This window comes from Vigna unguiculata, chromosome 5 (genome assembly GCF_037176805.1).
Source record: "Vigna unguiculata cultivar grain cowpea cultivar isolate G323 ecotype 2 chromosome 5, ASM3717680v1, whole genome shotgun sequence".
Lineage (NCBI taxonomy): Eukaryota > Viridiplantae > Streptophyta > Magnoliopsida > Fabales > Fabaceae > Vigna > Vigna unguiculata.
The window spans coordinates 737,406-760,848 of record NC_140796.1 but is presented as its reverse complement, the minus strand read 5'-3'; the positions used below and the strand labels follow the sequence as shown (position 1 = coordinate 760,848).

General features: G+C 32.9%; 4 protein-coding genes across 6 annotated transcripts; all 4 read left to right on the top strand.

Annotated features, from left to right (window-relative positions):
- The first annotated feature begins 958 nt into the window (after positions 1 to 958).
- LOC114185230 (cysteine-rich receptor-like protein kinase 34) lies at positions 959 to 6,093 on the top strand. The gene is made up of 7 exons (XM_028072843.2): positions 959 to 1,250; positions 4,251 to 4,430; positions 4,514 to 4,635; positions 4,703 to 4,913; positions 5,067 to 5,304; positions 5,394 to 5,547; positions 5,655 to 6,093. The coding sequence occupies exons 1-7, from the start codon at positions 1,052 to 1,054 to the stop codon at positions 5,988 to 5,990; spliced, it is 1,440 nt and encodes a 479-aa protein (XP_027928644.2). The 5' UTR covers positions 959 to 1,051; the 3' UTR covers positions 5,991 to 6,093.
- A 1,668-nt stretch (positions 6,094 to 7,761) lies between these two features.
- Positions 7,762 to 9,250, top strand: LOC146885961 (LEAF RUST 10 DISEASE-RESISTANCE LOCUS RECEPTOR-LIKE PROTEIN KINASE-like 2.8). The gene is made up of 2 exons (XM_085674046.1): positions 7,762 to 8,594; positions 9,210 to 9,250. The coding sequence occupies exons 1-2, from the start codon at positions 7,850 to 7,852 to the stop codon at positions 9,248 to 9,250; spliced, it is 786 nt and encodes a 261-aa protein (XP_085530172.1). The 5' UTR covers positions 7,762 to 7,849.
- A 2,137-nt stretch (positions 9,251 to 11,387) lies between these two features.
- Positions 11,388 to 18,065, top strand: LOC114185233 (LEAF RUST 10 DISEASE-RESISTANCE LOCUS RECEPTOR-LIKE PROTEIN KINASE-like 1.4). Of its 3 annotated transcripts, none has more exons than XM_085672975.1 (4): positions 11,388 to 12,754; positions 16,144 to 16,173; positions 16,256 to 16,576; positions 16,736 to 18,065. In XM_085672975.1, exons 1-4 carry the CDS (start codon positions 12,022 to 12,024, stop codon positions 17,662 to 17,664), a joined length of 2,013 nt encoding a protein of 670 aa, XP_085529101.1. In that variant the 5' UTR covers positions 11,388 to 12,021; the 3' UTR covers positions 17,665 to 18,065. The 3 variants fall into 3 exon arrangements, with proteins under 3 accessions (XP_085529101.1, XP_085529100.1, XP_027928647.2); XM_085672974.1 differs by lacking the exon at positions 11,388 to 12,754 and adding an exon at positions 12,861 to 14,372; XM_028072846.2 differs by lacking the exon at positions 11,388 to 12,754 and adding an exon at positions 14,427 to 15,914.
- Positions 18,066 to 22,066: 4,001 nt separating this feature from the next.
- Positions 22,067 to 22,731, top strand: LOC114185704 (uncharacterized). The gene has a single exon (XM_028073578.2). The coding sequence runs from the start codon at positions 22,184 to 22,186 to the stop codon at positions 22,646 to 22,648; it is 465 nt and encodes a 154-aa protein (XP_027929379.1). The 5' UTR covers positions 22,067 to 22,183; the 3' UTR covers positions 22,649 to 22,731.
- The last annotated feature ends 712 nt before the right edge of the window (positions 22,732 to 23,443 follow it).

The window sequence follows — 23,443 nt, the reverse complement described above, 5'->3', positions numbered from 1 at the left end:
ACTTTGATAAATATTTACTTAAAAATGAACAAAAGATGAAAAGACCAAAACATCAAATTGATATGTTAGATATGAACATGTTAATTCCTTGTAAAATGCCGATAAATTTACACTGAATTATATCTTAATTATTTTTAAATTTTATTAAGCTCTTTTCATCCTCATAAAATATAAATAAACAGACAGAGGAACTCAACAAAAATAACCCACGTGCTTGAATGGAACATACATACTAATTAATGATCGTACAATGAAAGTAAGTGTAAAATTAAGGGCTGCTTTCTTTCTTCGCCGCAAGGTACTAAAAAATGGAGTCATGAAAGCCAGTTCAAGTTACGTTAAATTTCATGGTTAAAATTTGCGTAAGTCAACTTTATCTTTTCCACAAGCACAGTTACTTGTGTTATTAGAAAGCAGTTTCTATATCTTAAAAAACTAATTCCTTGTTTTGAGTCGCATTCTCTCCTTCAAACATTTCTCTGACTTTTTCTTTCAACCCTCCCAATGGCTTCCCACACTGTTCACCTCTCTCTTTTCACTGTACTTCATCACTCAGTTATCTTCCTCCTACTCATTCAGATACCTCCATGTTCGAGCTCCAACGATTCTTACAGCAATTGCGCGAACCCGATAAACTGTGGAAAAATAAGAAACATGAGTTTTCCATTCTGGGGAGGGAACCGCCCAAAAGAGTGTGGCCACCCTCTGATGCAACTCATCTGCAAAAACGACACCAGCTACATAACCATTAAGGATGTTCTGTACCAGGTTTTGGAAGCAAACCCAGATAGCCATACTTTGAAAATCACCAGACAAGATTACTGGATAGACTTATGCCAACCAACACATGTCAGCACCACCCTTGACTCTCAGCTCTACGTTTACGAGTCACTCTATAAAAACCTTACCCTTTCATATGATTGTGCTTTGTTTCCCACCTATATTCCTTGTAATGGAGTTCTTGGGGGAACTTCTGTTTATACTCAGTTTGGGTCACTTTTCTCCCGAGTCTTGCAAAACAAGTGTGGTTGTTCCCGTTCCTCTATCGTTCATGGAGATTAATAGTTTCATCCAAGTATACCATGCAATCAAAGAAGGGTTTGTGGTGAGATGGATAATAGGTGTTGAAGAATGTGACAAGTGTGAAAAATCAGGTGGAGTATGCGGTTTTGACGGCTCTTCACACCAAACATGTTACTGCAGAGAAGGAGCTTGTCCTAATTTCTCACCAGATACTCAAGCATCTTCAGGTACGTTTAAGTTTATTCAAAATTTATTTTTTCTGCTTCGTGTTTGACGAGGAATTAAGTTCATTTTCAGATCAAATAAATGTTCATGTAATGTGAACATGTCACTTAATTTTGTCTGAATTCATCCTTTGAATAGTTTGAACTGAAAACTTAAACACCCTTGTTTAAGTATGAAGGTTATTTATCATGTGGGTATGTTTGGTCTAATTCCTCCCTTAGTCACCTCTTAAATCTTAAGTAAGCTAATGACACTGTCATCCATTGTTTCACGCCACATCTTGAGGCATTTAGAGGAATAAAATTCCAAATTAATGTATTTGGAAATTGTAATGAAAATGAAAGGAAATAGGGAGGAAAGTGAAGGAATGACAAGATAAACCTGTATTTTCAATGACATTACCGCATCACCTTGCTTACCGTTGACTGATATTCTTCGTATATATTGGAGATAAAATGGTAGATATATGAGTTCAGATACTCTATTAATTTTTTTATGTTATTTTTTTAACATTAAATATACATTATGTTAATATTTTAAACATTTTTTTAATATATTTTAAATTTTTAAAATTAGTAATCATAAAGTATTTTAAAAGTCTAATAGACAACCAACACAAGCAAAATTTAACACAGAATTTGAATTCAGATATAGGATAGGAGTAAGGAACATTTAAAGGTGATCTCATGTTTGTTATTTGACACACAGAGTAAGGAATGAGACTTAAAAAAAAAAAAGAGAAATATAAATAACATAAGTAATTGACGTGATAAGAACGTAAAAATAGAAAAAGTAACAAATGTTAATAGAATATTTAAAATGGTGCCCATATATTATTTCTCCCATTTCAAATACGGGATGCCTTCTTTGACTAATTGCTTATTCATCCCCAAGGGGTCCAGTCCAGTAATTACTGTGTCGTGTAGTGTCTGTCCAAACTCGTTAATAGCGCGTTTATAAGTTTACTAGTTGTCACTTTAAGCTTAAAAATATATATATCTCCTCCTCTCTGTACTCATGAAGGAAAAATGTAATAAAAGTTCATTTAAACAAATCAATATATGACATTTATTCATATTTAAATCCTGAATTAAATTGACTTTTAATATTTTAGCTAATTTTGGTTTTAAGTTTTGTTAAAAGAAGTTTTGTTTTTCTCTACTACTACTTTATACTCGTTGATTAGTTATATGTTTAATGAAAGATAAATAAAGTAGAAAATAGTCATTAAATTATCATTACAAAGAAAATCGTTCATTGAGAACTAATTGCAGTGATAAACAATTGTTAGTCACTATAACCACCCATTTAGATATCAATTTATAAAATAAAAAATTATTAATTATTAAAATAATTATTATTATGAATACAAATTTATAATTTGGTCGTTAAATAATTAGAGACTAATTTAAAAATCAAGTCTTTTGATAGCAAAAATTTTGGTGGTTAATGTTTAATGACCAATTTTTCTTGATAGTTAAAACATTGGTAGCTAAATTTCAGAAACTAAGTTAGGGACCAATTATAATTTTTTGTTCATAATATTTACTATTTTAGTAACCAATAATTTTTATTTTATAAATTGATATCTAAATTGTTCATTAGTGATTAACAACTTTTGGTCACTAAAAATAATTATTAATCATATATTCTTATAATTTACACTTTCAATTCAAAATGGCTAAAACTTCACGTCTATGACGGATCGGGTCCATAGACCAGGACCTCCTGCTACTCCCTCCGACGTAATTCATCATACTCTACATGAGTCTTAATGGTTACTAAGAGCGTCAGGATGCCACCAATATGAGTCCTCATGTCCTTACATTTACTAAAACCATCTTCCTTAGAATTTCCCTTGAAATCCTAACTCCAACTCATACTCATACAAACTAATTCCACACAATATCATCACACTGACTATCATGCATAAGATTCACATACAAGACTAACCATTATCACATCAATTCAATTAATACAGCTACAATTAATCAAAAACAGGGAAGAAACTCAATTTTGCAGTGAGTCTCGCTCAAGCTAGAGGGTCTCGCCTAAGCTAGAGAGTTTGTCTCGCTTCGGCGAGCTGCTCTCGCGTGGGCGAGACCTCTTACAGTGGCAAAATAAAAATCCTGGGCGAACTCTCGCTCAGGCTAAACTGGCTCGCCTAGACGAGAAGTTATCTCGCTCAGGCGACTCCAGCTCGCCTAGGCGAGATTTTGCGCAGTGACAGAGGCGGTTTTCTGGTATTTTCGCTCAGGCAAGAGCTGCTCGCCTGGACGAAATTACCAAGATATCTCATATGTTCTTCACATGCAGGCTCGCTCAACTTCATCCAACACTCAATTCCACACACAAGCAGTTCCAAACACAAATTAAACACATGATCAAGCTATTCTATCACTTATGAACACATTTCATACGAAATTTGGGCGAAGAGTTAGCTTCCCTTACCTAATTAATGGAGAATGCTTTGGGTGAGAGCAACTTAGAGAGGAGGGGTAGAATTCTTTAGTTTAACCTAGCAAATTCATCATTCAGACATAGAGGAGTGAGGAACACTTGATTAAACTCAGAATAAGAACAAGATTTCGAGTTGAAATCTGGAAATGGACCTCAAAACGAAATTGGGAACTTACCTGGAGGAAGGAAGGCTAAGAGTGGAGGCAGCAGGAGGATTTGTCGTGGTCTCTTCTCCAGAATTTGTTTCAGGAGCAAGAAGAGATTTGGTTAGGATTGAAGGTGACTGTGTAGGGGATGATGGTGAAGCAGAGAGTGAAGTGTGGAGTTTAGTGTGCTGGAATGAGGGGGAGAAGGATGGAATAAAGGGTTATCACATATTTCATAAAAAAATAAATAATAATTTTTTATAAATTATTATTCATAAGAAAACTTATAAGTATTTTTAACAAAAGATTTTCAAAAAAGAATTGCAAAAATGTGTTTTTTTTTATTATAATCGATATATTATAACTTGTCATGATTTATTGACTGTTATCTTGCAGGAAAAGGAAAAGTATCATTGCGAAAATGGATCTTGATTGTTGTATCTACAACTGTTTCTATGACATTCATCTTTTTGTGCTACTATCTCATAAAAAGAAAACCAAAAAAGATCTTTTTGTGCTCCTATCTGATAAAGAGAAAATCGAAAAAGAGCATTAAGAGTCTTCTAAGAGAAAATTGTAAGTATTATATGTAGTTTTTAGGTTTCAAGATGTTTAACAACTTAACCCGTTTACAATTCAATAACGTTTGTGTCAACCAGTTGGTAATGAAAGTGTTACTTTAGAGCCCCTACAATTCAACTTGGCTACACTTAAGGCAGCAACCAACAACTTTTCAGATGAGAATAGGATTGGCAAAGGAGGATTTGGAGAAGTTTATAAGGTGAAAAAATGTTGTATAATCACTTTCTAGTTTTTATTTTACTTATAAGTAGTAATTTAATTTCCAGGGAATTCTTCTTGATGGACAACACATAGCAGTAAAAAGGCTCTCAAAAAATTCCTCTCAAGGTGCAAAGGAGTTTAAAAACGAAGTTTCGGTGATAGCTAAACTTCAACATAGAAATCTTGTGACATTCGTTGGTTTTTGTCTCGAAGAGCAAAATAAGATTCTTATATATGAATATGTACCGAACAAGAGTCTTGACTACTTTTTATTTGGTATGATTTTCGTCAACCTTAAACTATTAATATATATATATATATATATATATATATATATATATATATATATATATATATATATATATTTGTGTTTTCTCTAACTACAAAATATATTTCAATCTTATATTTTTCTTTGAATTTAACATGTAGATTCTCGGCGATCAAAATTGTTAAGTTGGATGGAACGATATGATATTATTAGAGGGATTGCTCGAGGAATTTTTTATTTACATGAGCTTTCTCGACTCAAAGTTATACATCGCGATCTCAAACCAAGTAATGTTTTATTAGATGAAAATATGATTCCAAAAATTTCAGATTTTGGGTTAGCTAGAATTGTTGAAATAAATCAAGACCAAGTCGGTACTAATAGAATTGTTGGGACATTGTAAGTGAAAATACTTTTTTATGATTATTCTATTTATTACCTTCTTAATCTTAGAGTATGTTTTGTTCTAATTAATCATTTTTTTACAGTGGATATATGCCTCCAGAATATGCAATGCTTGGACATTTTTCAGAAAAATCAGATGTTTTTAGTTTTGGAGTTATGATTTTAGAGATTATTACTGGAAAAAAGAATTTGAGTTCTCACGAACCACATCTTGTTGCTAAAGGCCTCTTAAGTTATGTGAGTATAATAATTCAATCAATTATTTATTTACAATTAAATTATATATGTTTCAATGTTCATTAATAGTTATGTCAGTGGGTTTTTCATTTGACAAAATTTTATAGGTATGGAGGCAATGGAGAGATCAAACATGGTTAGACATATTAGATCCTAATATTAAAGAAACTTATTCAGAAATTGAAGTTACTAAATGTATTCAAATTGGTTTGTTATGCGTTCAACAAAATCCTGAAGTTAGACCTACAATGACCGATGTTCTATCATACCTTAGTAGTTATTTCAATGAATTACCAAGTCCACAAGAACCGGCATTTTTCTTGAATGAAAGCACGAATCCAACAATATTTGCTCGGGAATCAAGTATTAGTCAACCTATCAACAACTCCATTCCATTCTCTATAAATAAGATGTCTGTAAGTGAATTTTTACCTCGACAGTAATTTATTTTTCTTTGGTATTTTTGTTTAGTAATTGATTATTGGTATGCAAGTTTTTTCTATTTTACTTTGGAGAATATTAAAAGAAATATTCTTCCACGATTTGAAGAATATGATGTAATGAAATATTAACATCTTTCTTGATAATCGATGTAATTTATATCATTTGTGATGAATTAATATAAACTTTTATCATGTTTTATTTAGTATATCGGTTTTGAGATATGATATGGAAATTAAGATTTCTTTCTCCCCTTTTACTTAGTAATTCATAATATGTGATGACAAATTATTGATGGATTTTAGGGTATTAGGGTAGGTGTTTTGTCAAAAGTTCATAATTATGTCATAACATGACTTTATTTGGTATTAAAACATATTTTGATTTTAGTTATTTTAAAACTAGCGTAAACACGGGCGCTATCATACATGTGTTTACGTATTTTTTAAATATATATGATATTATATTAGTAAGTGATGATAATGTAATGTTATTAAGTTAATATATAAATAAAATTATATTTATTAAAAATAAAGTGAAATATATCAGAAAATATGAGAGAATAACTATTGATAAACAGAGAAAAAAAGAAGAAGCAGATATAGACAATGTTACAAAAAATTTGTAAAAATAACAGTTAATTTTAAAAAATTTAATAAATAATTATATTTCAAAAGATAAAATTAATACTTTAAAGTATAGACACAGAAGAAAAAATCTTCTTTATATATTATTGTAAATACTCAACATACATTTATTTTCTTGTATAATGGATTTAATTGAGCATTAATAAAATGGTTAATAAACGAATTTTAAAAAACAATGTAAAAGTTGTAAAAATTATACTCAAATAATACGGCCGTGTGTAACAGGACACATTAATTATCCTGAACTTTTGTTAATACAGTAGTAAATAACACTGCGCCGGAAACACTTAAAGAATTAACATTATTTTTAACTTAAAATCTAAAAATAATATTTTTTTTCTTAAATGATATTCAACTATTTGTCGATGAAAGTTATAATTCATAAAAAGTAAAGCTAATAATAATGATGAGCAACACAAAGATTTACAAAAGAGAAAAGATATTAAACAAACAGGATCAAACACCTTTTTGTAAAAATGATATCGATCAAGTAGTAAGAAAATAATATTTTTAAGCAAAAATACACTTATTTATAACGTGATTTAATAAGGCTTATATCTACAAATCCACAAATACTCAATAAAATTTTTTGGATAAAAATTACAAATTTTTCGAGGACACAGGATTACCCAAGTCCCTTCTACACTCAATCAGATATTTATTGAATTACGATGACAACTATAAAAATAATTTTTATTTTTATAATATTTCTTCATATTACTTATGAGACTTTGATAAATATTTACTTGAAAATGAACAAAACATCAGATTGATATGTTAGATATGAACATGTTAATTCCTTGTAAAATGCCGATAAATTTACACTGAATTATATCTTAATTATTTTTAAATTTTATTAAGCTCTTTTCATGCTCATAAAATATAAATAAACAGACAGAGGAACTCAACAAAAATAACCCACGTGCTTGTATGGAACATACATACTAATTAATGATCGTACAATGAAAGTAAGTATAAAATTAAGGGTTGCTTTCTTTCTTCGCCGCAAGGTACTAAAAAATGGAGTCAGGAAAGCCAGTTCAAGTTATGTTAAATTTCATACTTAAATTTGCGTAAGTCAACTTAAACTTTTCCACAAGCACAGTTACTTGTGTTATTAGAAACCAGTTTCTATATCTTAAAAAACTAATTCCTCGTTTTGAGTCACATTCTCTCCTTCAAACATTTCTCTGACCTTTTCTCTTAACCCTCCAATGGCTTCCCACACTGTTCACCTCCCTCTTTTCACTATCCTTCATCACTCAGTTATCTTCCTCCTACTCATTCAGATACCTCCATGTTTGAGCTCCAACGATTCTTACAGCAATTGCGCGAACCTGATAAGCTGTGGCAAAATAAGAAACATGAGTTTTCCATTCTGGGGAGGGAACCGCCCAAAAGAGTGTGGCCACCCTCTGATGCAACTCATCTGCAAAAACGACACCAGCTACATAACCATTAAGGATGTCCAGTACCAGGTTTTGGAAGCAAACCCAGATAGCCATACTTTGAAAATCACCAGACAAGATTACTGGATAGACTTATGCCAACCAACACATGTCAGCACCACCCTTGACTCTCAGCTCTACGTTTACGAGTCACTCTATAAAAACCTTACCCTTTCATATGATTGTGCTTTGTTTCCCACCTATATTCCTTGTAATGGAGTTCTTGGGGGAACTTCTGTTTATACTCAGTTTGGGTCACTTTCTCCCGAGTCTTGCAAAACAAGTGTGGTTGTTCCCGTTCCTCTATCGTTCATGGAGATTAATAGTTTCATCCAAGTATACCATGCAATCAAAGAAGGGTTTGTGGTGAGATGGATAATAGGTGTTGAAGAATGTGACAAGTGTGAAAAATCAGGTGGAGTATGCGGTTTTGACAGCTCTTCACAGCAAACATGTTACTGCAGAGAAGGACCTTGTCCTAATTTCTCACCAGATACCCAAGCATCTTCGGGTACGTCTAAGTTTATTCAAAATTTATGTTTTCTGCTTTGTTTTTGACGAGGAATTAAGTTCGTTTTCAGATCAAATGTTCATGTAATATGAACATGTCACTTAATTTTGTCTGAATTCATCCTTTGAATAGTTTGAACTGAAAACTTAAACCCCTTGTTTAAGTATGAAGGTTCTTTATCATGTGGGTCAAACTATATATATGTTTGGTCTTGTTCCTTGTTCCTTGTTCCTTGTTCCTCTGTCTTAAGCTAATGAGAGTTTGATCCATTGTTTCACACCATGTTGAGGCCTTTAGGGGAATAAAATTCCAAATTAGTGTATATGGAAAATGCAGAGAAAATGAAAGGAAATAGGAAAACATATATCGTTGTCTGATTCTCAGTTCCGTCACCACATTGAGAAATTGTGATTGGTGAAGCCATTCACCAATTCTAGTATGGAGCCTCAATTTTCTCGATCAAACATGAATTTTTTTTTCTATCTGCTACTAATTCTTGCGTTGATTATTACTATTCTATTTCTTATAGTAATAGCATAACACATTTTCCTCAAAACCTGAAAGGGACATAAGTTATGAACATATATAACTTTGATAATTCCTATATTCTTTAAGGTATGCATAATTATGCTACTTGGAAGTCTCAAATTGCATGACCACACACAAAAAAAATAAAAATAAAAAACTAAATCATAGGTAGTCTTTGCCTTTCTTAAGAATAAATATTAAAACTTAAAATTCTCTTTTTATATGAATGTTTAGATTATTCCCTTTGTTTCTGTTTATATGTCGTAATTTTTTAAGAATTTTATTCATATTTAATCATCATTTTTAAATGTCAATACCGTATTAATTACTCATTTGATTTATGGATGTTAGAATGTTATTTTCATCTTCATTTATTAATTATGGGTCGTACATAGTATAATTTTGTTTTTAAAACAAGATGGTTATAAATAGTCAAAAGGTCAATTGTATATCAAATATACAAGAGTGAATTTGATATCATAGTTCACTTAAAAATCTTAAAACATTGTTTATATAATATACTCTATTCTTGTGGACCATTATTAAACTTTTAGAGTTTATTCATCTTAATATGAGCTACCTCTTGTAACATTTCTTAACTCACATTAATTAAGGGTCATACTACTATACCATTGGATTGTTATAAATACTTAAATATTAGGTTTCTTATATTTGAATTCAAAGAATTAATAATATTATATGTGATCTGTTATACTTAATCTAAAATCTTAGGACATAAAGTCATTGAGTTCTAATCAATGTGACTTTATTTACAGTTCAATATTTTTTACTTTCTCAATATAAAACATATATTTCTAAGTGTCACATTTTGAGATATTTTTAAATATATTTGTCCTTTTCGAAGTTGAAGATAACACTAACCATTCTTTTATCATTTATATCTTTATCAATCACTTCATAATTAATTAATTTATTAATATTTCACTAATTTACATGTATGCATTAATAAAAATAACAAAACATAAAATATTTTTAATATTTTAATAAATTTGAAAAAAAAAGTATTTCTTGATGTAATCAAGGATACCTTAAAGACACTTATAAAAAAAATAAAGATAGCTTCTTCACAATCTTCAAACCTAAGCAATTTTTCATGAGTTGGAAAACATATTTGTAGTCCAGATCTGAAGTAGAACTTATTTAAGATTAATTTCTAATGTGAGAATTAGGATTTTTCGATACTCAAATCATGTATATCTATAATTAGGTTTTTAAAGAGATGACGTCTACATATAAGAATCATTTTTTTTTAAACTAAATTCATAAAAAATATAATTTTATTAAAAAAATTAACATTTTATAAATGAAATCATTCCCAATATAAATAATATTCAAGAAATAAAAAATTAACTTCGTGCTAAGTCCCTTTCATTTTTTTTTAATAAATAATGCATACATACTCTCACACTACACAAATTTTATATGTTTCAAATGATGACTTTTATATGGGCCAAAAAGTTGACTGGTTAAAAGAGAAGTCGAAAAGAAAAATTAGAGATTCTGACAAACACAATTTTACAATAAAAAAAAGTTATAAGTCTTGAATGAAAACACGAAGAAAAAGACAAAAATGTATATACAATGAGCAAGACTTTTATTTAAAGAAATAAATAAAATCAGCTTGCAAACGCCGACTTATTATTTTTAAGATCCTGTTTTCTAATACGATTCATCTATAAAGGTATTTTTTTTATGTTACTTATTTTAATAAAATTCAGTCAAAATTACAGTGTTATTGTAAATTTCCTTTATTGGTACCCATACAAATATATTGGTTATAAATGTGTAGTTGTGAAATAAAGATAGGTTTGAGAACGAGACTTTACCTTCAAAATTAAATAGGAAAGGATGAAGATAAACCCCTACTTGCACATAGATAAATATAATTGTTTATTTAAAATTTCACACATGTATAATTAAAAAGTAGTTTGAATTGAAATTACCATTTTATTTCTTATATCTTTCTGAATAATATATGTTTTACAATATATATAGACAAACTTTTATATTTGAATTACACTTTTATAAGATGAAAACTTATTATTATTATATGAATGTTAGTTAATATTATGCATCTTAAAGACTTTTATTATTATGCTATTTTTAAATAGTTATTATTACAATTAAAATATATTACACGTTCTTATCCCTAATTATATAGCTATATTTTTTTCTGTTCAAAATACGTCATTATCCAAACTGATAAGTACCAATCCTCCTTCATAAACATTCTTTATAATTTATTTTCAGCGTCAAAGGCTGAGTTTTGATTTTAGCCAGTCAAATTGAAAAATATATATTCTTTAGCAAAATATTTTATCTTTCTCAAAGAAAGTGTAGTCATTAAGATATTTGCATCACTATTCGGGATTCATACTTTTTCGACTGTATATATATATTTTCTTATTCAGTCAAGTCCGAGATTTTATTTTCATTTTTACGATACAAACACATTTATGTTACATTGAAGGTCGAAAAAACAATGAAGTAGAAGACGTAGAATATGGTTGGTTTCAATTTCTTTAGTACGGTCTACTCTTCTGGAAGCAGACTTAGGGAAATTTGGAATGAGACAAAAATATGGAGTTAGTGTGTATGCAATGTAACAACATTATTCTACAACAACTGCATCTAACATAAGCTAAGGTCACGTAATCACACCCAGAATAAATAAATAAACAAAGAAACATGCTTAGTTGCCGTTTGGCTTGGGTTTCTTAGAAACATCAAGCTTTGAAATTTACATGTTTGAAAGTGAAACACCAAATGTTAAAGAGTTCCCAATATAATAATCTACGCGCTACTTTTACTGATTCAATCCTTCTTTTCTTCCTTTTACTCTCGACCTGCATCCCACATCTTTTCTCATCCTCCAACAATGAAACCTAAGCCTTGCTTCGTCTTCGTCGTGTTGCTCATCTCAACCAATGTTCCAACCTATCTTTGTGAGGACGATGCTCAATACAGCAACTGTAGTAACGCTTTTACATGCGGAAATACGAATCTGGATCTCAGGTACCCCTTCTTCGGAGAAAACAGAGATAGTTATTGCGGTGAAGAGAGGCTCGCATGCGAAAGGGGAGTCCCCAAGATAACCCTCAACGATGCCAAGTACCGTATTCTGGATTGGCATAATACAACACAGACAGTAACAATTGCCAGAGATGATTATTGGGATGGTATCTGTGTGAGTGAGTACAAGAACAACACCTTTGATAACACTCACTTTCGATATGATCATCAATATAATGATCTTGCCAACCTCACGCTCTTTTATTGCCCTTCCAATTCACCCCCCTCTATATCGACGAATCCACTTGGTCCTCTTATTTGTGGTGCTGCTGATAGATATGTCTACTACACTTCCCAGTCTGAACTTTCCTACACGGGGAGTTGCACGGTTGTGGTGATTCCGATATTTGAAACCAACGCTTCACTTGTGATTGACAACAAAATAAGTGAAGCGTTACAGAATGGTTTTGAGTTGAATTGGGTGGGAAATTACGATGACTGCAACAAATGCAGTGATTCTGGTGGTGAGTGTGGGGTTGATGGAGATGGAGGATTCCAATGTTTCTGCAAGGATGGACCCCATTCTGCTACATGCACAGGTATGTCTGTATTTCCATTTCTAGTTTAGTTCGTAAAAAATCAACATGCATGGCTTCTTCTGATTGAAGAAGCGTGTTATTATATATTTTAACAAGCAAACAACACTTTTTTTATAAAGAAGAAAAGGGTCCAATATTTGATCCTTGTATTTCCTTGTGAACATCAACGAGGTTGTACCTCAAACGAGGAATGAGAGAGAACAGAACTTCATATGGAACAAAACTGGGTTGTAAGGTATTTTTACTCAAGATCATTTGGCATGTCAATGGTGCCGATGATGTTGATTCTTCCCTAAAACGCCATAGCATCCGAAGAACCGGGTCAGCAATTGTTTGCTTGCAGACAAAGGGCATGATAATGTTTGACTTTCGGGATATTTATGTACACAACAAATCAAACTCCTGATAAATTCTCCTGTTGACCATTTCACAAGTAGTTTTTTCACCCAACCATCAGATTTTATTTTATTCTTGGAGTAAACGTGTGAAGCCTTTTTTGATTTTTAATGTATGAATGATAAACGAATAAGCTGGAGTTGTTTGGAGTTGTTAGGCATAAAGTTTGGTCATAATTAGCCTGAGCGGTTACACACACAGAGCACCAACCCATAAACTTTGTTTAATGTTTAATCAGAGTTAGGTAACACCAATTTGACAATTTTTAACTGAAAATAAGAATAGTTGGTGTCTGGTCAAAGCCTAACAGGTCACCTAAATTTACATTTGCATCACTAGTACTGCTGCAATTCACTTGAAATCTCCCTCTTCTCTCTTTATCAATTGCAGTGTCAAATCAAATCCTCTGTCTCTCTTCTCTACCATACTATTTTTCTCTTTCTGAAGATGAAACTTCTTCAAGGCACCTTTTTCTCAATTTTGGTCATAACCATCACCTTAAACCGAACTCCAACATCTTGTGCTGACGATGAGCATTATCTCAAGTGCAGTTCTCCGTTTCATTGTGCAAATCTCAAAAACCTGAGTTATCCTTTCTGGGGATATGGTAGACCCCCATATTGTGGCCACCCTGCGTTTAACCTTCAATGTACAGGTGAAGTAGCAACGCTTACCCTGATGTCGGAGACTTATAGAGTTCTTGAAGTCAATGATTCGGATCATAGATTCAAACTTGTAAGAACTGACTACTGGAATAACATCTGTCCAACTATCCTCAGGAACATCACTGTAGATGGCACTTTCCTTAATTATGGCTCAGATTCTCAGAACCTCTATTTCTACTATGATTGTCCTTCATTTCCTCAATCAGATACCGTTTTCCCTTGGTTTAACTGTAGCGTAAATGGAACTCAAATGATTAACTATTTTGTGACGGAGGGCATGCTTGAGAATTCTGAGTCAGGTGAAATCATGGCAGCATGCAAATCTAGAGTAGTTGTTCCGATTTTGGAGTCAGAAGCTAAACTTCTAGAAAGAAACTCAACGACGGAAAATCTTAAGGCTGTTCTTGATAATGGTTTTGACGCGGAGTGGGATGCAAACAATAGTTTGTGTGAGAAATGCCAAAACTCTGGTGGGTACTGTGGTTATAATCCAAGCTCGGGTGAATTTTCTTGCTATTGCAGCAATGGTTCTTCTCCATCCACATGTAAAAATTCAGGTGAGTAACTGTGTCTTCATCATTATACCGAGTATTTACTCACAGTCACAGATGCATCTTAAGTTTCTGCTGTTGATGATAAGAATAAGATTGACATAGTTTTTTTAGGAAGATCTGGATAAGAATGCTTCTTCTAGCTGTAAGGATTCACACATTCACGTTCATCTCGCTTTAACATATTTGTTGCCATCTTTGACTGCAATTATACTATCTTTCATTTTATGGGGCCAGTAACTCTGTTAAATATACGTTTTGTGACATCATGTTATTAGATGCCACCGCGTGTGTCTCTTTTCCTTAACTATAACATATTCCAACGCAGTTCCTCCGTCTGAACCAACCGGCCAAAACATCCAAAAACCATGTCTATCACCGATTGAGACCTTTCTGTCATACTTCTAGATTTTGAACAGCCACCATTTTGAACCATGCTATAACAGTATGATTTGTGTATTGACTTAACTCAATATTATATACGCATCCTTCACCACCTTCCCTAACAAAATAATTTCCTGTTCCACTATCCCATTATTTTAAAGTGTGTGAATTATGAAAAAGAAAATTAACAGTATTAGTTTATTCGGCTGCTATTGCTAAAGCCTCAAATATCTCAGATTATAATTTATTTTTCAAACCTTGTCAAAGTCCAAGTCAAACAAATTCATCTTCATGTTTTTTTTTTTCTTTTCCATTCTTCTCACTTCGTTTAAAGTTCAAATCATAGAACCAGAGTTCATAGGACTGCCACCACCGACGAACGATAAACCATGTTGTCCCTGTCGTCGACCACTACCACCACCACCATTGTAGTCATCACCCTCATCTTCTCTCTCCACCACACGACGTCGTTGCCACCCGATGCACCACTCTCCACCTGCCAAGTCACCTCCTTCAACTGCGGCACCATCACCAACCTTTCCTACCCTTTCACCGGCGGTGACCGCCCCTCCTTCTGTGGGCCACCACAGTTCCATTTGAACTGCCAAGACGGTGTCGTCCCCGAGTTGAACATCTCATCAGTCAGCTACCGAGTCATTAGTATCAACTCGGTGGCTCAGACCCTCACCTTGGCAAGATTAGACCTTTGGAACGAGACATGCACGCATGTTTACGTGAACTCAACTTTTGATGACCCCATCTTCAGCTATGGTTCCGGGAACCAAAACCTGACCTTGTTTTATGAGTGCAAACCCACCTCAGCGTTCCCCAAAACACCAGAAAATCTGTTTCACTGTGAGAGTAAAGGGGTTTTGAATGAGTCTTATTCTTTGGTTGGTTCGTTACCTTCGGACCCTATTGCAGTTCCAATTGTTGAATGCGTTCAACATATTGCAGTTCCAATTCTGAAAGAGCAGGCTGATAGACTGGTGGAAAACCGGTCTTTGCTTGGGGAGATTCTGATGAAGGGGTTTAATGTGAACTATTGGAATCCTTTTGAGAGTGTGTGCGTTGAGTGTGTTGGTTCTGGTGGCCACTGTGGCTTTGATTCTGATAAGAACCAACCTATTTGTATTTGTGGGGATCAATTGTGTTCAACTCCAGGTATTCCAGCTATTTTCAGTAGGTTTGGTTCCACATCAAACACACATCTCAGATGTGATTTTCTTCTTCAATGTGATTTTTAAGAAGCTAAAAGTTATATAGTGTATTTGATTTGGCAGTAGAAAACTATGGTGAATTGAGGCTTTATTAGCTTCATGTGTTAACTACCTTTCCTTTTCATCCCTATGATCCGTTGTTTTGACATCTTATTTGTTTGGAATTATTGCAGGTAAACGCAACAATGTAGGTGTAGCAATAGGTAACTTTCATTTTGTTAATTTTAAATGCTTCCATTTTGTTAAACGAATTGTACTAATGTCTACTATTGGTACTGTTATCAGGCGCTACTGTAGGAGGAGTTGCAGCCCTTGTTGTCATTCTTGGATGTGTGTACTGTATGGTACAAAGAAGAAGAAAAACTTATCAAAAATCAAGAAGTATGGAGCTCTTCATAGCTCCAACTTCAAGCGGAGACACTTTTGCATCCACTACTATCACCTCTCAAAGTCTATCTTCTTACCAATCTTCCAAGACTGATCCAGTGGCCAGGAGTTACTACTTTGGTGTCCAGGTCTTCACCTATGAGGAACTGGAGGAAGCTACCAAAAACTTTGATGCTTCTAGAGAACTTGGTGAGGGAGGTTTTGGCACTGTTTACAAAGGTAACAAAATAACTTACATGTCCATGATGCACGGATACAATTCATCTGTCACATGCCATATGTTTCTGATACAATGATATAATTATTCTAAAGATGTGTATGATATGATACCAGGAAAGATATCTGTTTTTCTTGAACAATCTTATATTTGTTAAACAGGTGAACTCAAAGATGGACGCACAGTTGCAGTGAAACGCCATTATGAAAGCAACTCTAGGCGTATTATGCAGTTCATGAATGAAGTTCAGATTCTAGCACGCTTAAGGCACAAGAACCTTGTGACACTCTTTGGATGCACCTCTAAACATAGCAGAGAACTTATCCTTGTCTATGAATTCATACCTAATGGAACAGTGGCTTATCATCTTCAAGGAAGAGGCTCAAAATCAACTCTACTCCCTTGGCCTGTAAGATTGAACATTGCTGTTGAAACAGCTGAGGCTCTAGCCTACCTACATGCAAATGATGTCATACACCGCGATGTTAAAACCAACAACATTCTCTTGGATGATCAATTTTGCGTCAAGGTTGCTGATTTTGGTCTCTCAAGGGATTTCCCAAATGATGTCACTCATGTGTCAACAGCTCCACAGGGAACACCTGGTTATGTTGACCCTGAGTATTACCAGTGCTACCAACTCACTGATAAAAGTGATGTTTACAGCTTTGGAGTGGTTTTGATTGAGCTCATATCATCACTACAAGCTGTGGACATCAACAGGAATCGCAGTGATGTGAACTTGTCAAACATGGCTATCAAAAAAATTCAAAACCAGGAACTGCATGAGTTGGTTGATCCTTATCTTGGGTTTGAGAAGGATCATGGTATAAGGAGGATGACAACAGCAGTGGCAGAATTGGCCTTTAGGTGTTTGCAACAGGAAAGAGATATGAGACCATGCATGGATGAAGTGGTAGAGATCTTAAGAGGAATCAAAAGTGATGGGGTTGGTGCACGGGAAGAGACAGAAACATTGGATATTAGGACTGATGAAGTTATACTTTTGAAGAAGGCTCATTCCCCTGTTTCACCAAATTCAGTTGTTGACAATTGGATCAGTGGCTCCTCTGTATCTAATTCCTCATAGTTTCTAAGTTTTCATTTTTGTCTTGGTGAAGATCTAGTTTAGATAGTGAAACTTGTGTACTGTGTCAAATGTCAGTGAGCTAGTTTAGAAGTCATAGCCTTCTCATGTTTTTTTCTCTAAAAGCTTCTGGTTTGAACTTTTATTTGGGGCTTGTATGTTATGATGATGAGAAGCTGAATTCACTGCTGATTCAAAAAAGGTAATATGCATAGGGGGCAGAGAAATAACATAGATATATATGTTATTTATTTGGTGGTGTAAATATTCTCGTGTTTTGTAGCTAAGATGTATTTTTTGAAAAGAATTACGTTATTCGTAGAAGAATTCATACAACATTTTGTACAATGTTCTGTTCTGTATCTACCTTTCCTATGGCATTATTTATTACATTTTTACCGGTATATCAAGTCTTAGTTTCTGACAATATCCACATGCATATGTAATGATAAATGATTACTAGAAGGTTAGAGTCCATTGAATTATCTTCAGACAGGGTGAGAGGAAGAAGCATTTTTCGAGTATTATCTGTTGGATTTGGATTTACTCATGTTGTTCTGTCGTGCTGTCTCGTGTTAGCTTGCATGGACAGAGACAGAATAATTAGTTCTATAGAGTCTACTCCACACAAATTATATGTAGCATGTGTTACCTACAGTAATTAGTTTGTGTCTTATACCATTCGATAGAGAAAACATGAGGCCCTTTATGTTCCCTCCCACACCTGCGGAGAAAAATGAGAAATAAAAAACGGATATTACAGACAAACAAGAGAAAGTATTGTAATAAATTGGAAAATACTTTTGGTACATATTTGGAAGTTTCACGTCCAATAAAAGATAAAAGTGAATTTATAATAAAGTTACAACTTCTAAATTATTATAAATATTATTTTACAAATCGATTTTGTAATATTGAATTAAGCTTAAAATATATTTCTTAACATGATATGAAAGTCGTGATGTTAGAGTCTATCATAATAAAATTTGTTAATTGTTGTTTTATCTGTTATCAAATACCGTTATCGGATAACTTGTTAATAACTAGTTTTATATATATATATATATATATATATATATATATATATAAAGTTATCAATTTGGTCCAATCCACAAGATTATGGTCAAAAAAGCCCACAGGTTCAAAAAGTCTCTATTAAAGAAGTCTACAGGATCAAAAATATCACAAAAGTCCCGTCATTTCATGGATTTTTTTCTTAAACATGAAAAATATATTATCTTTTAAAATATATTATTAAACTTTTCTGTTGTTGGCTCAGTACCGACACGTCTAGGACGTCGGTTTGGCCTACTCTGGCTGTCATGTCGGGTCAAATTATCTTTAAGTCGGATCGGACTTGTCCAGATCATTGAATCGGTCTGACTTGTTTGGATCGTTGAATCAGTCCGACCCGATCTTATCGTAGGATCGACCCGACATGTTCAAATCGTCAAACCTGATCGACATATCTGTCGTCGGACCGGCCCGACCGGGTCATCGAACCCGGGTCGGTGTGTAAATTCAAACTCCAAAACTTTTGGTAATTTAAGCATGTCTTAAGTATATTGTTGGCATAATTAATAGTTGTGTTAGGCATAGTTAAATATTAGTAAAGAAAGATAGGTCCGTTACGTCAACGTCGTTTTAATGAAAGAGTTTGAGTTTTGATTATGAAATGAAATATTATTTTTAAGTTTTTGAAGAAGTGAATGAATGATTGAAATTGGAGCGGACGACTCAGTACTGCACAAATCAATTATAGTTTGGTTCACTGCTTTTCAAGCACCCTGTTTTCGCGGCCAACTCTTCACACTTCACAACATAAATTTACTACAAACACAATTTCCACTGTTAATATGTTAATGTTAGTATTATAAAAAAGAACAAACTTTCTAACGTATTCCTCCTAACACACTTTTTATTCTTAATAAAAAAAATATTATAATTATATATACTGGGAGAGAGAGGGAGAGAGGAAAATATAGACTAATACTATTATACATCAAAACTTTATACTTTCACTAATTGCAAAATATAAAATTAACCAACCAAATCATCGATTGAAAGTTCTGTAGATCATATTAAGTTAACAAAAGTTCATAAAGACAAATCCAATTGATGTTATATTGCATCAATTTGTTTCAACGGGCATAAAGAGTATTTTTTATAGATAACATGGCAAGAAAAAATAATTTAAAGTATACCAATAAGTAATTAACTTTAAGAAATTTGTGAACTTAGATCGATTGATTTTATATTTTATGGAAAATCATTCAATTGTGTTAGTATAAAAAAATTTATATGAATATAGGTATGGATACTCAAGCTTATGATGAAATAAAGATTCATATAAATATCCAAATAATTAAACACTAATTAAAGATTAAGTTCGTTAAATAATAAAGTGGTTTAAAAGCTAATTAAAAAGTATGGTCAGTAAGTCACAAAGTGAATATTAAAACTGTAACTTTTTCTCTTTAATACACTAAAAATAAAATATATTAATACTTATTGTAGTATGGTGACTATTTATCTTATTTTATTTCATCAATTTACATATTTTAAAATTATATAAATTGTAATTATTTTTTAAATTAACATGTAAGTGTAATTCAATATTATAAAATCAATTTGTAAAGTAATGTTTATACTTATTTATATATTATAAATTCATGTTATATCTTGTTATATGTAGGATTTCTAATATTTCATGTCGATGCATCCGTTGAATAAATTAGGCTTAAAATTTACCTCTTAATTTGGTACCAAAGTCATATTAAGTTTATCATAGTAAGATTTATTTTTTGCTAGGTTTATTGTATCATCCATACCCATTATTGGATCATCATTAATATCTAATCATATGCTCAAGATGTATGTCTTAACATGAGAAGGGTGTGACAAAGATCTCACATCGATTAGAGATAAAATACATTTACAATATGGGTGATAATAAGGGTCTGCCGATTCCGTTTTGGACCTGCTCACATTTGGCCTACAAAAAGTGGGTCAGGTCAGTCCACCTCACATAACATTTGACTTATGGGCTTGTGAGCCGACCCACATAAGGATTGCTTTTTTTTTTTTCAATTTTGTTATTTTGGATTAACAAACATAATGCATTACATTCAAAGAAGGAAAAGAAACTTAGTTTAAACGTAATCAATAAAATATTCATTTAAAAATAACTATTGAACTTTTTTAATCTAGATTTTTTTTTTATTGAAATGATGAGTATTATTAACCATAATAGTTAGGTTCATGCATTTATGTAAATGTTTACTTAACACCCTTATACTTATACCCACCTAATGGTCAAAAATCATCATTGTTGTATCATGGGGTACTTTTCTTTCCATTTAATCTAAAAACATATGTTTTTTTTTTCAAAATTTAAATTCATGTGGACAACGCAGGTCGGTTTGCATGAACTACATGTTATGATTATGTAGGACGAGTCAAAACAAACTTACATTTTTTCTTGTGGATTTGCGAATTAGTCCGCACGATCTGCTCTACAATATCATTCTTAATTTACACTATATAAATAAGTACAAATTATACTTTTTAATTTGATTTTATAAGATTGAATTAAGTTTAAAGTTTTGTAACTAAATATTTATAGTGTGTATATAAAGTTTTATATTACTTAATAAAATATTTTATTTTTTTGCTAGATCATCAATCTTCCCTAAATTTGTTGATTACATATAAAATTGGTTTTGGTTTAACTCTTGATTCTTACTACTAGACTTTTGTGATTACATTTCCCTCCAAGGTTACTTTATAAAGGTATAATTGCAACCTAAGCAACCAAATCATGCTGACCCAAAACAAAGTAACTAAATCTTCTGAAATTGGTGACTCCATGTCAAAGTTACACTTCAATGAATTCGACTTTTTCTTCTGTTTTGGATGCATTAATTGATTTATGCCCATATTTCTTGGGAGGTTGGCTGCTCAATGCAATTCAATCTTTCTGGTCTTCTTTGTTGCACTACTTCTCATCAACACATCTCAATCTCATAAATGTAAATCACACATAATTCATCAAACATATATACAAATATGAGAGAGATATTAAATGAGAAAGTTATTTCACACAACTTCTTCAATTTATATTCTGGCTTTAATTGACTTTGATGTTCATTATGTAAAAATAATCATTTTTTTTATTCCTATGTATTTTTTCAAGACTGTAATTAGTGTATTTCAAGACTTTGCATGTGTCATAGTGTTGGAAGAAATTTAAACCATTTTGAATTGTAGAATAAAAAATAAAAGTTGAATAGTAATGAAAAAGAGCATTAGAAAAAGAAGAAAAAGGAAAAAACAAATAAAACAAAAAATATAGCATCAGGAGTATTGTGAAGTAGTAGAATTTGGGGCGAAGAAAAAAAAAAAAGGCAGCTTTTATATTCCCCGATAAAGCCCTCTTCCCTTCCCTTTCCTTTCTCAGTCCAATCAATCTCTCTCTCTCCTCTCTCAGATCTCACTCTCTCTTTCTCTCTCCTCATTCTCAATGCACAAATTCAAGTTTCTCGCCACCCAATGCGCCGTCGCCGGCAGTCCCACCCGCAGTCCAACAACCAGCCCTGTCATCCACCTGCGCCGCCGCAAGACCCTCCGCATGTTCCTCGCCCGACGCCGATTCCATCCCCCGCCGCAAGATCCCCCGCCCCTCCCGGAGCCCCGCGTCCGCCACAAGCTCAAGGACCTCTTCGTCTCCTCACCGCCGCCACCTCTCAACGAAGACAAAACAATCTTCCATCAACAACAGCAACACCAACGAAAAGAAGAAGAAGAAAAAGAAAAAGAAGAAGATCAGTCTGTCGAACTCATCCCTAACTCCGCCCTCGGCCTCCGTCTCCGCACCGGATCTCCCTTCCGGCGCTCCGCCGCAGCTCTCCGCCCGGTATCCTCCGTCTTCCGCTACCGGTTGCTGAGAAGAGCGTGGCGGCCGGTGCTTGTCACCATCCCGGAATAGTACCACTCATACTTTCTCTCCACTGTGTCATAACTGTACGGATTAATTCAATTACTCAATTTTATTTTTTATTTATTCTATTATTTTGAATTCTTCCACATATAACAATAACATTATAATTTTCATACAAAAAAATAATAATATTATATTAAATTAAACGTTAGTTGCTAACATGCGCCGAGTGCGCTTCTGGTAAAGCCGTGAAGGCAGTAAGTAATCAATGTAACTAACACTTTGCCCGTTGCCGCGTCAGCGGAACGGTTATGATGCGACGTCGTATACGTATATCAAGTACTTTTCCACGAATATTTTATTCTCACCACACGCCGATTAATTTCGGAATTATTCACCAAAAGATTTGTTAATGGTTAATACTGCCATAAAATAACAGTTATATTTTTAATATTTAATGTGAAGTTATTATTTATGGATTTGACATGATTTCTAACATAACATGGAAAGTAGTAGGGTGCTTATTTTTGTGTTTATTAGAATGGATCTAGAAGAAGAGTGATGAGAGATAAGTGGTTGTAAGAAAAAGACCGTGATACTTTCCTACAACTGTGTCTCTATTCGCAGCTTCCCATGTGTTTCTGCTCAAAGGTGGATTATTATTATCGATGGTCTTCTGTTTTTGTCCTGTCCCATTGGATCAAAAGAGCTTTTGTTTTGTTGTAACACTTAAGCAATGCTTCTTTATTTAGGGTTTTGTTGATAGAGAATGTAAAAAATAATCATATTTTCCTGATGTAGCAAAGTTCTATATTTTTAATGAAATTCATATCCTGTTCTTTG

Bases quoted from the DNA above. Each gene is read 5' to 3' on its own strand.
- LOC114185230 (XM_028072843.2), top strand. From the start codon at position 1,052: ATGGAGATTAATAGTTTCATCCAAGTATACCATGCAATCAAAGAAGGG. The intron at 4,636-4,702 runs GTGAAAAAATGT...TTTAATTTCCAG, and splicing joins GATTTGGAGAAGTTTATAAG to GGAATTCTTCTTGATGGACA. The intron at 5,305-5,393 runs GTAAGTGAAAAT...ATTTTTTTACAG, and splicing joins AATAGAATTGTTGGGACATT to TGGATATATGCCTCCAGAAT.
- LOC146885961 (XM_085674046.1), top strand. From the start codon at position 7,850: ATGGCTTCCCACACTGTTCACCTCCCTCTTTTCACTATCCTTCATCAC. The intron at 8,595-9,209 runs GTACGTCTAAGT...ATATTCTTTAAG, and splicing joins AGATACCCAAGCATCTTCGG to GTATGCATAATTATGCTACT.
- LOC114185233 (XM_085672974.1), top strand. From the start codon at position 13,598: ATGAAACTTCTTCAAGGCACCTTTTTCTCAATTTTGGTCATAACCATC. The intron at 16,174-16,255 runs GTAACTTTCATT...TACTGTTATCAG, and splicing joins CAATGTAGGTGTAGCAATAG to GCGCTACTGTAGGAGGAGTT. The intron at 16,577-16,735 runs GTAACAAAATAA...TTTGTTAAACAG, and splicing joins TTTTGGCACTGTTTACAAAG to GTGAACTCAAAGATGGACGC.
- LOC114185704 (XM_028073578.2), top strand. From the start codon at position 22,184: ATGCACAAATTCAAGTTTCTCGCCACCCAATGCGCCGTCGCCGGCAGT.